This window comes from Trachypithecus francoisi, unplaced genomic scaffold (assembly GCF_009764315.1).
Source record: "Trachypithecus francoisi isolate TF-2019V2 unplaced genomic scaffold, Tfra_2.0 Lachesis_group15, whole genome shotgun sequence".
NCBI classification, from domain to species: domain Eukaryota; kingdom Metazoa; phylum Chordata; class Mammalia; order Primates; family Cercopithecidae; genus Trachypithecus; species Trachypithecus francoisi.
This window is the reverse complement of record NW_022681460.1, coordinates 10,952,356-10,970,088: the sequence shown is the minus strand read 5'-3', so window position 1 is coordinate 10,970,088 and position 17,733 is coordinate 10,952,356. Positions and strand designations below refer to the sequence as shown.

The 17,733-nt window shown below is 37.6% G+C and overlaps 1 protein-coding gene across 4 annotated transcripts in view; it reads left to right on the top strand.

The window, feature by feature from the left end:
• REV3L (REV3 like, DNA directed polymerase zeta catalytic subunit) overlaps positions 1-17,733 on the top strand; it is a 186,587-nt gene that overhangs the window by 145,877 nt on the left and 22,977 nt on the right. For 3 of the 4 annotated variants that reach the window (XM_033234306.1, XM_033234307.1, XM_033234308.1), the window contains 5 exons: positions 854-995; positions 3,456-3,700; positions 5,027-5,135; positions 7,081-7,287; positions 14,788-14,897. In XM_033234306.1, the coding sequence (XP_033090197.1) occupies positions 854-995; positions 3,456-3,700; positions 5,027-5,135; positions 7,081-7,287; positions 14,788-14,897 (813 nt within the window). Of the gene's footprint in view, positions 1-853; positions 996-3,455; positions 3,701-5,026; positions 5,136-6,503; positions 6,631-7,080; positions 7,288-14,787; positions 14,898-17,733 lie in introns of those variants that run through there. The other variant, XR_004442723.1, reaches the window with a different exon arrangement.

The window sequence follows — 17,733 nt, the reverse complement described above, 5'->3', positions numbered from 1 at the left end:
CCCTAGTTTTTCTATTAATTAAGCATTAGTCATGTGTCAGAGGAAAAGGTTTTTAAACACATTTATTGAACAATTATGTGACTATATTGTTCTAAAAGCAATATAATTAAAGATTACAATATATGTGAACCTTAATCTTCAAATGAATAAATTTTATTCCTTATAGTATACTTTTGGATCATTTTTACATTTTATAATATCAAAATTCTTTTTATGGATTTGCTGAGGGCTTTATTGTTTATTTTCTTAAGAAGGTAAGGTAAAGAGGTTAATTTTTTAAGGTTTAAACTGAAAAACAGAACTTTTATGTTTTCACAGAAAATAATTATTTGAAATATGTTTAACCCACGTATTATCTCACTAAAAATTATATTACTGATTTTTCTGAATCGTCACCAAATTACTTTTTTTGCCATGAAAAGATAGTGCATGTTTTTATTCTAGACTTATATTTACAATGATAACCCAGACCCTTCATGTTCTTTAAAAATCTATAGATATGGTAATAATTATTGCATAATCAGTAGCTGTATCTTAAAGGAGAATGTTAATTTTCTATAATAACAATAGAGCAGCATCAAGCAAAATATTGAAAAATAGTGATCCTTAATCTTACCACCTAATCACAAGTACTATTTTAAATTTTGCTTATTTTTCTTGGCTTTTATGCCCTTGAAATACCTGAAATTTTCTAATGTTTTATTCCTTAACATACTTGGCTTAAAGGCTCATATCATTACTCTTTCCTTAAGTAACCACACTTTTAGCATGTAGATTTTGGCAGGAAAAAGGTACTGTTTTCAGGTGTCCAAACTTTTCCCTGATGTTCATAATGTGGATTCTTTTTTAACAGATGGAAAATGGTTGATCATTATGTTAGCCGTGTCCGTGGAAATCTCCAAATGTTAGAACAACTGGACCTGATTGGGAAAACCAGTGAGATGGCTAGACTTTTTGGCATTCAGTTTTTACATGTACTGACAAGGGGTTCACAGGTGGGAAATCAGTTTTCTTGCAGACTTGAAAGTTCTGTATGTGTGATACACTTTTGTGATATTTGAAGTGATTTGACTTTTAAACTTTCTGTTTGGTACCAACTAATCAATAGCTGGGTAATAAAATCTTATTTTGTTCTCTTTCTATGCCAACTTTCCGGCCACCGCCAAGTGTTTTATGGTATTAAGAAAATAAATGTCCATGCCCTTAAGGATATTATATTCCTGAATATTGTTACTGTGATTAAAGATGCCCCTTAAAACTGGAGAAGCAACAAAGAAAGTCTACCTTCCTTTTGTTTTGCATGTTTAATTTTGGCTTCTTAAAACTTCCCATAGTTAATTTTAATATAAAAATAAAAAGCTTGAAAATCAATATAAGTGGACTATGTAACTTTTTTAAATGTTATTTAAAAAAACCTAAAAAGCTATTTAATTCATATCTTTCTAAGTAATTTCCCAAGGATATAATGAGAGATTTTTACTAAACACCTTACTGAAAGTGATTTTATGTATTAATTCAACAAATATATATTTGAATACCTGGAGTTTGTTAAGCACTGTGGTAGGCATCAGGGATACCATATTAAAACACTCAGATTCCTTAACCTTGTAAAATCCTTAATTGTTTTAATTAACTGTGTCTATAACATTCCTCAATCAACCAGTTCAGTAAATATAGCAAAAATAGTTCTAACTAGTTTTGTTTTACCTGTTTATTTCATTTAATTGTTTATAAGCTCCTTATTTTGTTTATACCCATCAAATTTAACAACTATTTGAGCTAGCCTGTAATAAAAGGCAAAGATACCTTAAAATCTCATGAGAATACTTCAGTGAACCCAGGCTGGTTCTTGTGAGTAAATTTTTTTTTCTAATACCCCAGGCCATCTGCTTAATAGTTATTATTAGAAACAAACATACCAGTAATTGCTTGATTCAGTTTTGCTAGGGACCAGTAATAAGCTGATTACTATTCAGTTCTTTTTTTATTATTTTTTAATTATTTCCACAACAAAAGCCACATTCAATACTTTATAATTCTATAATCATTTTGTTTGTTTCTTTGAAAAACTGGGATAACGTTTTCTATCTTAAGTCTCATGACAGCTTTTTCATTCTCTAATTTTCCCAAATAAATTTCTCTAAGATGATTGACCAACGTCTTAAATGAAATTGTCAAACTATACAGCTGTCTGTCCTACACTTTTTTATTATGGTATAACTGTAAATAAAGAGGGCCGGGCACAGTGGCTCACGTCTGTAATCCCAGCAGCTTAGGAGGCCAAGGCAGGGGATCACTTGAGGTCAGGAGTTCAAGACCACCTCGGCCAACATGGTGAAACCCCATCTCTACTAAAAATACAAAAAGTAGCTGGGCATGGTGGCGCAAGCCTGTAATCCGAGCTACTCAGGAGGCTGAGACAGGAGAATCTCTTGAACCCTGGAAGGGGAGGTTGCAGTGAGCCGAGATTGTGCTGTTGCACTCCAGCCTAGACAACAGAGCGAGACTTAATCTCAAAATAAATAAGTAGGCCGGGCGCGGTGGCTCAAGCCTGTAATCCCAGCACTTTGGGAGGCCGAGACGGGCGGATCGCGAGGTCAGGAGATCGAGACCATCCTGGCTAACACGGCGAAACCCCGTCTCTACTAAAAAATAGAAAAACTAGCCGGGCGAGTTGGCGGGCGCCTGTAGTCCCAGCTACTCAGGAGGCTGAGGCAGGAGAATGGCGTAAACCCGGGAGGCGGAGCTTGCAGTGAGCTGAGATCCGGCCACTGCACTCCAGCCTGGGCGACTGCGAGACTCCGTCTCAAAAAAAAAAAAAAAAAAAAAAAAAAAAAATAAATAAATAAATAAGTAAATAATAAAAATAAAAAGAGATCTAAGTGCATCTGTCCTTTAAAATTGACTTATCTTTTAAGTTATTTGACATGTTTTATAGTTTTTATAAAAGTCATAGGAATAGGAAAAGGATTTACATATATCCCTTTTCACATCTGAAAGCTGACTAAATAACTAGTATTGCAGGCTGGGCACGGTGGCTCACACCTATAATCCCAGCACTTTGGGAGGCCAAGGTGGGCAGATCGCCTGAGGTCAGGAGTTCGAGACCAGCCTGGCTAACATGATGAAACCCTGTTTCTACTAAAAATACAAAAAATTAGCCAGACATGGTGGTGTGCGCCTGTAATCCCAGGCTGAGGTGGGAGAATCGCTTGAACCCGGGAGGCGGAGGTTGCAGATTGCTGAAATCGTGCCATTGTACTCCAACTTGGGCAAAAAGAGTGAAACGCCGTCTCAAAAAAAAAAAAAAAAAAAAAAAAAAAAACTGGGACCGCAAAAAAAAAGTCATACAGTCTTATTCTGAAAAGCAGATTATCCTCAAATGATTGTATATTCAAATTACCAATATATTTAAACTGTGTTTCTTCTCTTCTCACCTCCCTTTCTCCCTGCAGTACCGTGTGGAATCAATGATGTTGCGTATTGCTAAACCAATGAACTATATTCCTGTGACACCTAGTGTTCAGCAAAGATCCCAAATGAGAGCCCCACAGTGTGTTCCTCTAATTATGGAGCCTGAATCTCGCTTCTATAGCAACTCTGTTCTTGTTTTGGATTTCCAATCACTTTATCCTTCCATCGTGATTGCATATAACTACTGCTTTTCCACCTGCCTTGGCCATGTGGAGAACTTGGGAAAGTAAGGTTTTTTTCACATTTACAGTAATGTTGTGCTTTGTACTTCTTACTAAAATTAGACACTTTCTGAGTGTCTCTTTGCTCTTGACACCTTCCCTATGAGCAAGGTAAATGGGCTGTATCCCAGCTAATCCATTCATTGTAGTTGTCTTACTAATTGATATGGATCACCGTATGATTAATCCAGCTTCATGGATAGATGACTCATGAAGAGGATTGGGAATAGATCAGCCTTGCAACTGTTTCACTCCATATGTAACTATGGCCTCTTTTAAAATGAAAGTTAAATTGTTGATATAAATTACCTTGCAGTGGAACAGTTTGAGGATTATGATCTTATAACTCCAACTATGACCTCCTCTTTATTTTTCTTATAAATAGTCCAGGATTTTAAAAATTAAATGGTAGGTTTTATTAATTTATGTAAATTAAATTTCATAAACTGATAATAACATTTTAAATTCTCAAAGGATTAGATACTTTTCTTGATTTGTGGGAAATACGGAGTCTTCCTTTTTATTGATTTTTGCGTATTGGAGACCATGTGTTGGTTTTAGTATATGCTATACTCCTTCATAGAAAGCATCTGTGGAAATTATATTGGTAATCCTGTCTTTTTATTACAAACGGGAATTTGGAAAATTTACAAGATTTACAGTCTTTCTTAAAGGTTTAAATTCTTCTTTAAATATGTTCACAAGGATGTTCAATAAAAATAAATTTTTATTTAAGTAATTTAGTATAAGATGATTAGGCCACACGCAGTAGCTCACACCTGTAATCCCAGCACTTTGGGAGGTTCAGGCGGGCAGATCACGAGATCAGGAGGTTGAGACCATCCTGGCTAACACGGTGAAACCCTGTCTCTACTAAAAATGCAAAAAATTAGCCCGACATCATGGTGGGTTCCTGTAGTCCCAGCTACTCGGGAGGCTGAGGCGGGAGAATGGCATGAACCCAGGAGGCAGAGCTTGCAGTGAGCCAAGATCGCACCACTGCACTCCAACCTGGACAACAGAGCGAGACTCCATCTCAATAATAAAATAAATAAATAAGATGATCAGATGTTGAAATTTGGTTTTCAGTGTAGATTTTACCCACAAATTTTAGGATAGTGCCATTTAAGAAACGTTTCTTGTAATAAATTGTGAATATTTGAAAAACTGTTTTGGTAATGAGGCAAATAAACATATTACTAATTACATGAATTCACGTTTAGATGTTTGAAAATGAATTTCTAATGGTGTTAGAAAGATTTTTTTAATTGCCTAAAATCTCTGTTCTATGATTTGAGGAAGTATTTGCTTAATGTTCTCTTTCTTAACAGGTATGATGAGTTCAAATTTGGCTGTACCTCTCTGAGAGTACCTCCAGATTTACTTTACCAAGTTAGGCATGATATCACAGTGTCCCCCAATGGAGTAGCTTTTGTCAAGGTAATACTCTCTTGTAAATGAAAGATAACAACTATGGCTTAACTTTTGGAAAGCTGATAATGGTTTAGATATTGTTGGCACATAATAGAAAACAAAAACACTGAGTTTGCTTGAATATTTTATCTCAAAAAGTCAAAGATACAAGAATCTTCCAAGAAATCACCTCAGGAACAAACCGGTCACCTTGTTTTTTCTTGAATTTAGGTTTTAAATCTTTAAATTGTTAAATTTTGGTTAATGAAATATTGAAAGAAATAAATGTACGCTTATACCTTCTGCCCTTTATTAGAACCAGGCTGACTTAAATAGCAACTTAATGGTCAAAATATATTACCTACAGAGATTTAAATTGCTTTAATGTGTAGATGCTACTAGTTGTTCTTCTACATTATTTTAAATTAAGACTATCTTAGAATTGATGATACTGTAATAGGCTTATTTATTATATTTTTAAGAAGATATCCAAACTAAAAATAGGATCCCTTTTTTCTCTCCTGTATCTCCCCTCAAAAGAGACAAAAGAAAACTTTATAAATTAAAGACGAATAAGAGAGATCTAAAAGATGATATTGCCTCTTATATGCCAACTTCATTCCTTTCTTTTCTATTTTCTTAGCAGTGAGTCTGTACTAGAATCATGAGACAGTAGAGTGGTTGATGGTAGAGTGGACCCCACCAGCCCTCAAATTCATTCTGGTGTACTATATCAAAAGTGGCATCATTCTCTATCAGTAAGAGGGAATGCTAAACTAAAATTAGCAATGTAGATGAAGAAAATTTTAACCGAAGAGTTCATGGTATGTTTCTTTTTGGAAAATTTTAAAATGTAGTATTTCTAGGGACTGATGTAGATGAGATCTACTTGGAGAAATGGAAATAGATTTTTTTTAATTAAATGAATGGGTCTTTATATAAAAATCAGTTTTCACATCACATTTCTGCAAATTTGGTCCCTGTTCTTTTTATCTTACGTCTTAAAACACTATGGCTGCTTCAAAATGTACACCAAATGAATTAGAGGTTAGAATATGTTCTCATTGTCGCATATCTGGCAGCTTATTATCTCCCTTTAACAGCTTTTTTTAAAACTTGCATCTACTTTTGGACCCAGTATGTAAAGCTTAATAAAAATAGGATTTTTTCAATATTCAGGTGTGTGATGATCCTATACCTGAGATTTTAGTCGCTAGGTCCGACATGCATTACGTTGCACGTGTCTGTGAATCATCATCAAAGTTAATACTGTTTTGTGGTTTTCATTCCTACTGGAGTTCTCATAAATTCTCCCTAGTCTTGATTAATACAAATGATTTTTTTTTTTTTGGCATCAACAAATTTTATCACCTCACTATTCATCCCCTCTTCCAGATTGCTAATAAATATAGGCCGGAGGGGATGGCTTAGTGGTCTAAGCATCAGATTTGAAATACCTAGAGTCCCTGGAACTGCAGGTTTGAATGTCAGCAGAGTCAACCCAGCTCATCATTCTTCCAAGGTAGATAAATGGAGTTCCATGCAGATTTCTGTGTGGGGTCATTAGGATGAGATCTTTAAAAACTGAGTTGGTTATGAGTGATACAAGTCCCATCTGTCATTTTGAAAGAATGGGGGTTTCTGTCAAAGTTTTGAACAAAATTTCCCTCTGAACTTGTTGTATGGTCACTTATGCACTAGTTGACATCCTCCTCCCTGGAGGTCTCTGAACTCACATGGAAGTGCTCTATCAGATTTATAAACATTGCAGGAACCGTTTAGGAGAAAAATCCTCTTCCAAGAAATAAAATGTGATGATTTTATATTGACGGCCACTAATACTATGGTCACTCTATTGTTAGCATGTTTCAATTCATGACAGTTGGCCATTATTATATTTTATGCTTCCTTCTTAATTATATAAATCTATAATGTTTGAGGGGTTTTAAACATTTTTTTTTCTTTATAATAGCCTTCAGTAAGAAAAGGTGTACTACCAAGAATGCTTGAAGAAATTTTGAAGACTAGATTTATGGTGAAGCAGTCAATGAAGGCTTACAAGCAAGACAGAGCCCTGTCACGAATGCTTGATGCACGTCAGTTGGGACTTAAGCTGATAGCAAATGTCACATTTGGCTATACAGCTGCTAATTTTTCTGGGAGAATGCCATGCATTGAAGTAAGTGATACAAATCTGTAGTTTTTTCAAAAGAGACTAAAATATAGCGAGGCACAGTGGCACTCACCTGTATTCCCAGTTACTATGGAAGCTGAGGTGTGATATGGGGGGGGCTTCAGCCCAGAGTTGAATCCTGCCTGGACAACACAGTGAGACCTCATCTCTTTTTAAAAAGAAAAAAAAAAAAGGCCAGGCATGGTGGCTCACACATGTAATCCCAACACTTTGGGAGGCCGAGGCGGGTGGATCATATGGGGTCAGGAGTCGTGACCAGTGTGGCCAACATGGTGAAACCCCGTCTCTACTAAAAACACAAAAATTAGCTAGGTGTGGTTGTGGACACCTGTAATCCCAGTTATTCAAGAGGCTGAGGCAGGATAATCACTTGAACCCAGGAGGCAGAGGTTGCAGTGAGCCAAGATCGCACTCCAGCCTGGGTGACAGAACAAGACTTTGTCTCAAAAAAGTGGCTCACACCTGTAACCCCAACACTTTGGGAGGCCAAGGCACGTAGATTACTTGAGCTCAGGAGTTTGAGACCAGCCTGGGCAACATGGTGAAACCCTATCTCTAACCAAAAATGCAAAAAGTAGCCGGGCATAGTGTTATGTGTCTGTGGTTCCAGTTACTTGGGAGGCTAAGATGGGAGGATCACTAGAGCCCTGGAAGTCAAGGTTGCAGTGAGCCATAATTGCACCACTGCATTCCAGCCTGGGTGACAGAACAAGACCCTGTCTCAAAAAAAAGAGAGAGACTAAAGCAGCATTAAATGAATGCCTGTTCATTCAAGCATTTCATTTTGTTTTAAAACTTTAATAAACCATTTCATTTCTATGACATAGGATCAGTTTTTCTCATACCAAGCCTCAAAATATATATATATTCTTGGGGATCTGTGACTTTTCTCTATATCTCGGTGTCTTTATTCCAATGATCATTTTAGAAATTAGCATACACATATTTCTGCATGATCTTCATAACTATACTTTAACTTTCTATTAGCATGAAATTTCAGTGCCATCTTTGTAGCAGTTTTTACAACAACTTTGGTAGTGCATAATTCATTTTATGTATTGACGAGATCTTATTATAGTTATATCGGCTTGTCCAAATGTCACAATTAGCCAGGTGTGACGGCTCACACTCGTGATCCCAACAACTCAGGAGGCTGAGGTGGGAGGATTGCTTGAGCCCAGGAGTTCAAGACTAGCCTAAGCAACATAGTGAGCTCTTGCCTCTATTAATACATAAAATTAAAAACTAAAAAAAATTTTTAAGTCAGAATAAACAACAATCATTCCATATTTACTAGTATACCAGTAGATATAAAGCAGAACCTTTTTTGCAGTGATGAGTGACAGTTGAAAGACATTTTTCATAGAATAAGAGTTAATTTCATATTTACTAAGTTAAGGTGTTTATTTGATACAAATACAATATAGTGTGACAGGGTAATATAATAATATACTACTGAGTGAGAAAAGAACAGAATAGCTTGTTATACTGTGATCTTTTCATGCCAAATGAAGGCCAGAGGACATTGTGGTATATCATATTTGCATTAGTTCAGTAAGAGAAAAACAAGGAAAGCATCAAGTCTTCACACAGCTCACAGTAGGCAAAATGAACTCCAAAAACATGAGCAAGGCAGGAGTGGCATATTCACATTGAAAGCAGCAAAATACCATCTATAGTGAAAACTTAATATTGTTAACTTGAATATTTTGGTACAGTAATATGATTTTGTGCTGGATAAATTTTTTTATGGTTGCACTGTAAAGGCTGTAAGCAATAAAAGTTTGTATCTAGGTTTATATTTGTATACTTTTAGGTGAGATAAAAAATACTTTGTCAGTCCTGAGGGTTCATATTAATACATTTGAAAAGCACTGATCGACATGATCTAGCAGGAAAAAAAATGGAAATGATATTACTAATGGAAAACCAAAAGATATCTTTTTTTTTTTTTTTTTTTTTTGAAACAGGGTCTTGCTTTGTCGCCCAGGCTAGAGTACAGTGTCTTAACCACGGCTCACTGCAGCCTCGACCTCCCAGGCTCAAGCAATCCAAGTAACTAGGACTGCACTGCAGGTGCTTACCTCTGTGCCCAGCTAAGTTTTCTATTTTTTGTAGCGGTGGGGTTTTGCCGTGCTGCCCAGGCTGGTCTTGAACTCCTGGGCTCAAGTGATTCTCCTGCCTTGGCGGGGATTACAGGTGTGAGCCACCATGCTTGTCCCAAATCCTTTCTTAGGGGCTATTTTCACATTTCCCTAATTTCTTCCCTGCCTCTCAGTTTTAAAAGTGTTTATTAATGTATTTTAGTAATAAAACAATGCAGAAATACTATTTTAAAAATATGTAAATACTGTAACTCTAGAATAACCAGAATTTGGGAGGATTTTTGAACTAGCAGTGGAAGTTTAGGAATAGGGTTTCACCAGGGAGTACGTTCCTGCTTTGCATGGTGAACTCAGACTGCCAAGCAATACCTGCTTCCTTGACCCTGGTCTTCTCAGCTATTCTCAGGTTAATGATTGCAAGCATGCATTTGGCCCCTCATCATATGCTAACTTCACAACAGTACAGTGTTAACTTCTAGGTGAAATCATGAGTGGAAAAAGCAGCTAAAATCACAGAAAGAGCCTCTCATGAATAAGTGAAAAGTTAGCACCAATCAAGTAACAATGGAAGGTATCAGCCACTTTTTTTTTTAAAGGGCAGATGGCTCCATTCTTTTTTATGGCTATATGATATTCTATTGTACACATAATATGGCATTTCCTTTATCCATTCACCCGTTGGTGGACACTTAGGTTGCTTCCATATCTTGACTGCTATTGTGAATAGAGCTGCAGTAAATATGAGAGTGCAGATATCTATTTAATAGTGTCCCAATTTCCTTTTTTTTTTTGGACATATACCCAGCAGTGGGATATCTGGATCATATAGTGGTTGTATTTTTAGATTTTTGCGGCACCTCCATATTGTTCTACATAGTGACTCTACTAATTTACATTCCCACTAACAGTGGGTTCCCCTTTCTCCTCATCCTTGCCGGCATTCATTATTGCCTGCTTTTTGGATAAAAGCCATTTTAGCTGGAGTGAGAAGACATCTCATTATAATTTTGATTTGAATTTCTCTGATTAGTAATATTAGTCATTTGTCATCTTTTGAGAAATGTCTGTTCAGACCTTTTGTGCATTTTTAATCAAATTATTTGTTTTTTTTCCCTACTGAGTTGTTTAAGTTCCTTATGTATTCTGGTTATTAATCCCACGTCAGATGGGTGGTTTGCAGATATTTTCTCCCATTCTGTGGGTTGTCTCTTCACTTTGTTGATTATTTCCTTTACTGTGCAGAAGGTTTTTAGCTTTATGTGATCCCATTTGTCCAATAATCAGCCCTAAAAAAGAATAAAATCCTGTCATTTGCAAAACATGGATGGAACTGAAGGACATTATGCTAAGTGAAATAAGCTAGACAGAGAAAGACAAATATCACATGTTCTCACTCATGTGGAAACTAGAAAAAATAAATGAACTCATGGAGATAGAGAGTAGAATGATGGTTGCCAGAGGCTGTGAGGTGGGCAAGGAGGGAGATAAAGTGGAAATGATTAATGAGGACAAAAATACAATTAGAATAAATAAAATCTAGTATTTGGTAGCACAGTAGAGTAACTATAGTGAACTGCAACTTATTGTATATTTTTAAATAACTAAAAGAATGGAATTGAAATGTCTAATAAAAATAAATGATAAATGCTTGAGGTGATGGATATCCCAGTTACCCTGATTTGATCATTACACATTGTCTGCCTGTGTACATCATATGTACAACATATACGTATATATACAAGTTATCCAGAATAATTAAAACCTTTTAAAAGCGGGAGGCGAATGGATTACTGTCTGTGGTCTCCTGCTTTCCTTCAGAGAACACATAATCAAAAAAGTGCAGATCTGGACTGTCATAGAGCAAAATAAGACTTTGTAAGCATATAAGGAGAATATAGAATAAATAAATGTAGCTAATAGTTGCAGGTTAATGTCTGTCTCAGTACTATCATAGAGAAAGACAAGACTTTGTCAGCAAAAATTCCTATGAAGAGAATATGGAGAATAAAGTAGCTAATAGTGGAGGTTAATGCCTCTGTCTTAGTTGGACTTCATAAATTAAAATTTTTGTATGTTGACAGTTTTCTACTAAACTATTGGTCATTCATATTTATAATAAAGGTATATTTGTGCCTTTTTAAAAATTGAACTTTATTTCTTCCTTTTTATGTCTTTTCAGAAAATTAATTTTTACTTAAAAAAATGTGTTTTTATGGCCGGGCGAGGTGGCTCAAGCCTGTAATCCCAGCACTTTGGGAGGCCGAGACGGGCGGATCACGAGGTCAGGAGATCGAGACCATCCTGGCTAACACGGTGAAACCCCGTCTCTACAAAAAATTACAAAAAACTAGCCGGGCGAGGTGGTGGGCGCCTGTAGTCCCAGCTACTCGGGAGGCTGAGGCGGGAGAATGGCGTAAACCCGGGAGGCGGAGCTTGCCGTGAGCTGAGATCCGGCCACTGCACTCCAGCCTGGGCGACAGAGCGAGACTCCGTCTCAAAAAAAAAAAAAAAAAAAAAAAAAATGTGTTTTTATTAACTTTTGAGCATCCCCAGTCATGGCCTAAATTGTGAAACCATTTCTTTTCCTCTTTTAAATCCTCTCTTAGCCCTTTAATGAAGTAATGCTTTTCAGGTTAGGAACCTTGCCATAAAGTAGCAGAATCTGTTAATTCAATTACTTCTCCTTCCCTCTTCCACCTCCCCCTCACTCTAGTGCTGCTGAATTCTTACTACATGGTCTTCAGGGGTAACTGCAGAGTTCTGACTCTTTTGGGTATAACTTTAATGGGTCAGAGTAAGAGCATTAGGCAGACATTTAAGACCGCTATGTGTATGTACAAGTATATACTTACTTGTAAGTATATATCTCAGAAGTGTATTTGACTTTGACACTAAGATGGCTTGCTCATGCAGCTCTTTGTCCTCACATATTTAAAAGTTGACCTTGTCCGGGCACAGCGGCCTGTAATTCCAGCACTTTGGGAGGCCAAGGTGGGCGGATCACGAGGTCAGGAGATCGAGACCATCCTGACTAACACAGTGAAACCCTGCCTCTACTAAAAATACAAAAAAATTAGCCAGGCGTGGTGGCGGGCACCTGTAGTCCCAGCTACTCGGGAGGCTGAGGCAGGAGAATGGTGTGAACCCAGGAGGCGGAGCTTGCAGTGAGCCCAGATCGTGCCACTGCACTCCAGCCTGAGTGACAGAACAAGACTCCATCTCAAATTAATTAATTAATTAATTAATTAATTAAAATAAAATAAAATAAAAGTTGACCTTGTTTGAAAGTGGCAGCAGGTAACAGAACATTTTATTCAATTTGAGTTTTATTCAATTTGAGTTTCCATTAGATAACATGATTTTTGTAATGTATTAAGCTATAGTTTACATTCTCAAGATTTTCTAATGTATGTACTAGAGGTCTCAGCAGAATTCATAATCTTAATTTAAAACCCAAGGCCAGGCGTGGTGGCTCACACCTGTAATTCCAACACTTTGGGAGGCTGAGGCGGGTAGATCATTTGAGGCCAGGAGTTCAAGACCAGCCTGGCCATCATGGCAAAACCCCATCTACTAAAAATATGAAAAATAGCAGGGCATGGTGGCACACGCCTATAATCCCAGCTACTCGGGAGACTGAGACATGAGAATTGCTTGAACCCAGGAGGCAGAGGTTGCAGTGAGCCAAGATCACACCACTGCACTCCAGCCTGGGCGACAGAACAAGACTCTGTTTCAAAATAAATAAATAAATCCCAACTCGTTTCTACTACCAGTTTTATTATTTATTCCTTTGTTCATATACCTAATATGTCCTTTGTAATGCAACTTTAAACGGCTTTTTAAATACTATTCAATCCTACATTTAGTAATTCAAATTTTACAGTAAAGGAAGAAGGATCATTATTGCTATTGTTTGCTTCTTAACACACACACAAAAAAACAATGTGCAGTTTGCATTTTAAAATTGCAAAGGGAATGCTCCGTTTATGTTTTATGTTGCATGGCAACTTTTCGCACTCTTAGCTTCAATGAGTTTAATAAATAAAACAGCATTGTTATATAGTCTCTTTAATTTATTTAACTGTAAATCTCATTAGCATGCTTCTCATATTTGTCAAGGCCCAGCATCTTTTTGTTTCGTAAATTCATGCCATGGTCACTGTTAAAATTCACTAGTCACAAATGAAAAAACCTTCCTAGATACATATCTACCTATTTAATTTAAATTGAACACTTTTAATGTATTTCCCATCATATAATTAGATACATTTTTCCTTGTATAACTAGTCACAAGATTGAAGTTCAGCATTAACTTTAATGATATTGAGAAACATTATCATCAACACTTCAACAGAAAAATTTTGAGAGATACATGTACGTATACTCATGCACCCGCAAAGAATGCTTTTCTGCCTAATGAGTTGTAAGGGCACATAAGAAAGTTCTTGAATAGGCCGGGCGCGGTGGCTCAAGCCTGTAATCCCAGCACTTTGGGAGGCCGAGACGGGCGGATCACGAGGTCAGGAGATCGAGACCATCCTGGCTAATACGGTGAAACCCCGTCTCTACTAAAAAATACAAAAAACTAGCCGGGCGACGAGGCGGGCGCCTGTAGTCCCAGCTGCACGGGAGGCTGAGACAGGAGAATGGCGTGAACCCGGGAGGCGGAGCTTGCAGTGAGCTGAGAGCCGGCCACTGCACTCCAGCCTGGGCGGCAGAGCAAGACTCCGTCTCAAAAAAAAAAAAAAAAAAAAAAAGAAAGTTCTTGAATAGTTCGGGTATGGTGGCTCACACCTGTAATCCCAGTACTTTGGGAGGCCGAGGTGGGCGGATCACGAGGTCAATAGTTCGAGACTAGCCTGGCCAATATGGTGAAACCCCATCTCTACTAAAAAAAAATAGAAAAATTAACTGGCCATGGTGGCATGTGCCTGTAGTCCTAGCTACTCAGGAGGCTGAGGCAGGAGAATCGCTTGAACCCAAGAGGCAGAGGTTGCACTGAGCCGAGATCACGCCACTACACTCCAGCCTGGGTGACAGAGTGAGACTCCTCAGAAAGAAAAAAAAAGAGAACTTGAATAAACAAGGATTATTCTTCCAAGAATCCATTGTAGCTGTGTACCTTGTAACAAGTGCAAGTCCACTTACTGTTACACTCAAAGACAAGTCTGCATATCGATTGGTCCTTTCAAATTCTTCACCTCAGTTTCTTCTTGAATACTTGTAGAAAGAATGATGCACTAATTTCTTTTTTACATTCTTTTCTCCTTGTTTCGTTTCTGGAAATATTTAGTAATTAAGTGTATTATGTGTTAAAGTTTGTTGACTTACACTGAGCTATGTTAAGAAATTATTTCTAATGTGTTTGTACCAACAGGTTGGCGATAGTATTGTTCACAAAGCCAGAGAGACCTTGGAACGAGCTATTAAACTGGTGAATGATACCAAGAAATGGGGGGCTAGGGTTGTATATGGCGATACTGACAGGTAATGGGTTTTTGGTTTTCTAGTTGTCTTTTTGCATCTCTCCATATCTTCATTTCAGTGTTTAAAATGGCTTATGGGAATCCTTTCTAAAAATAGAGTTCTGAGTCCTTTCCAGTCCTTACGATCTCATGATCAGAGTTAACACAGATCCTGATTTACCAGATATGATCATAAGAGACAGTTTGTGTCCTGAGCCACAAACTGTGAAGATTCCTATGGCTTCCCTCCAAGTAGCTCTTAGCCAAGTAGATAGTGATCTGTAAACTGTGTACGCAGGAGTCTAGTTTATTTAAAGAAACTACTTTTAATGTGAATAATTCCTCTAATACAGCTGCAACTGTCTGAATTTAAGTGTATATCTTAAAATAATTAAACTGTTTTTGAAGGATAATTGCCAGAACTGTGAGTGGTTAACTTACCACTCGGCCCCAGAATATGTTGACCTTCTAAGAGAAGTGCATATAGGCAAATACAGTTTTCCATTTGACTCCAGAGGGTCCACAGACTTACTCAAGCCCATTATTTATGGATTGACAAATAATGTGCCTGCATTTGAAGGCACATTATTAATAATGTAAGTTATTAACACCAGCTTGCATGCTTCCTTGTTTGCTGTGATATTTTTCAGGTTTCAGTTATTTATGTAACATCTTTTTTGCATGGCTTATTGAAATTCTTGTAGAATGTAGGCACTATGCAAATTTCTTACAGTGAAATTTTTTCCCTATTGGGGACTTAGAGTCACAGTGTGAACATGCTAAGAGCACTTGCCTCAAGACCTCTGATCTCTTTACAGTCCAACAGAGCAATAGGAGATAATGCTTCTAATCATTAAATAGCTTATAAGTAATCTTTGAAAAGCATTTAATCTTATCCAGTTCTTTAAAATGTTCATACAGACAGCATAATCATATTAATGCTGAATGAGACTTTGCCTCATAGAGCAGCTGTTTCATTACCAGCAGGTAGGGATAGTTTCAAATTATCCAGGCCCTAATTACCCATATTCTCTCCTGTTCCTCATAGAAAGCCACTTCTTAGTTTGGCTTTCGTTATTTTACTGTTCTGTGAAACTACTTCTGCTGGGTATTCTAGCAAAATAAGAGTTAATAAAATAAGCTCTGCATTTGTTAGCAGAACTTAAAAAATATTTAGGCAAAAATGTTAATCCTTTAACTTACTGATTTTAATTCAGGGGCTATCCATGTTGTTGACAACATTCAAAAGTCAGCATGATTCTGATTGTAGTTACATTATTTACCCTTTAAGATCTATAAGTCAAGCTACAAAAAATAACAGACTAACAATGTCAGAGCCGGAAGGGATTTTGGTATTATTTAGGCAAGCAGTTTTCATACTATTGGGAGATCTTAGAATGTGCCTCAAATGATGCTTATTAAGAACAACTTTCCCTAAGATAAGAAATTTAAGATCTTGCAAGTAGTCATTAAAGAGCCATAAATTGATATTCAGTGTTTTGATTCCTAACTGATGCTTTCTCTCTACATCAGATTTTATAGTTATTGTATGATTCCAGTCAAAGGAAATTTACTTGCAATGTCATTAAAACTTTTGATCACCATTCACTACCTGATACATTCAACAAACATTGGCCAGGCATGCTGGCTCATACCTGAAATTCTGGCACTTTGGGAGGCCAAGGCAGGTGGATTGCTTGAGCCCAGAAGTTCAAGACCAGCTTGGGCAACAAAGTGCAACCCTGTCTCTACAAAAAATTTAAAAATCAGCCAGACATGGTGGTGCGCACCTGTACTCCTAGCTACTTGGGAGGCTATGAGGTGGGAAGATCACTTGAACCCGGGAGTTCAAGGCTGTAGTCAACCATGATCATGCCACTGCACTCCAGCCTGGGTGACAGAATGAGACCCTGTCTCAAAAACAAGAAACCCAAATGTTTAGTGACGTCTGTATGAGGGCAGTTCACAACAGTGTCACCCTGGCAGAATACAAGTAAGTTCTTGAAGGGGGACAAAAAAAAAAGTACCGTAGTTTTTGGCCCCACAGTGGGCCAACAATATTTTACTCCTTAGTAATTACTTTCTCTTGTTAAATATAATTTAAATTTACTTTTTTTTTTTGCCTTGGAAGGACAATGATGAAAGGTTGAGAAACACTGCTCTTGGGATAATAGGTAATATTTGGTGGAGTGCAAAAGAATTCCTGGCTGGGCGCAGTCGCTCACGCCTATAATCCCAGCACTTTGGGAGGCTAAGGCGGGCAGATCACCTGAGGTCAGGAGTTTGAGACCAGCCTGACCATATGGAGAAACCCCATCTCTACTAAAAATACAAAATTAGCTGTGTGTGGTGGTGCATGCCTATAATCCCAATTACTCGGGAGGCTGAGGCAGGAGAATTGCTAGAACCCGGGAGGCAGAAGTTGCGTTGAGCCAAGATTGCACCATTGCACTCCAGCCTGGGCAACAAGAGTGAAACTGTGTCTCAAAAGAAAAAAAAAAAAAATGGCCGGCGTGGTGGCTCACACCTGTAATCCCTGCACTTTGGGAGGCTGAGACAGGTGGATCACCTGAGGTCAGGAGTTCAAGATCAGCCTGGCCAACGTGATGAAACCCCCTCTCTACTAAAAATTAAAAAAATTAGCTGAGTGTGGTGGCACATGCCTATAATCCTAGCTACTCAGGAGGCTGAGGCAGGAGAATCGTTTGAACGTGGGAAGTGGAGGTTGTAGTGAGCCAAAATTGTACTACTGCACTCCAGCCTGGGCAACAAGAGTGAAACTCCAACTCAGAAAAAAAAAGAGTTCCCAACTGAGAGTGAGGAGACCTGGATTCTCTTTCTAATTATACTCCTAGATG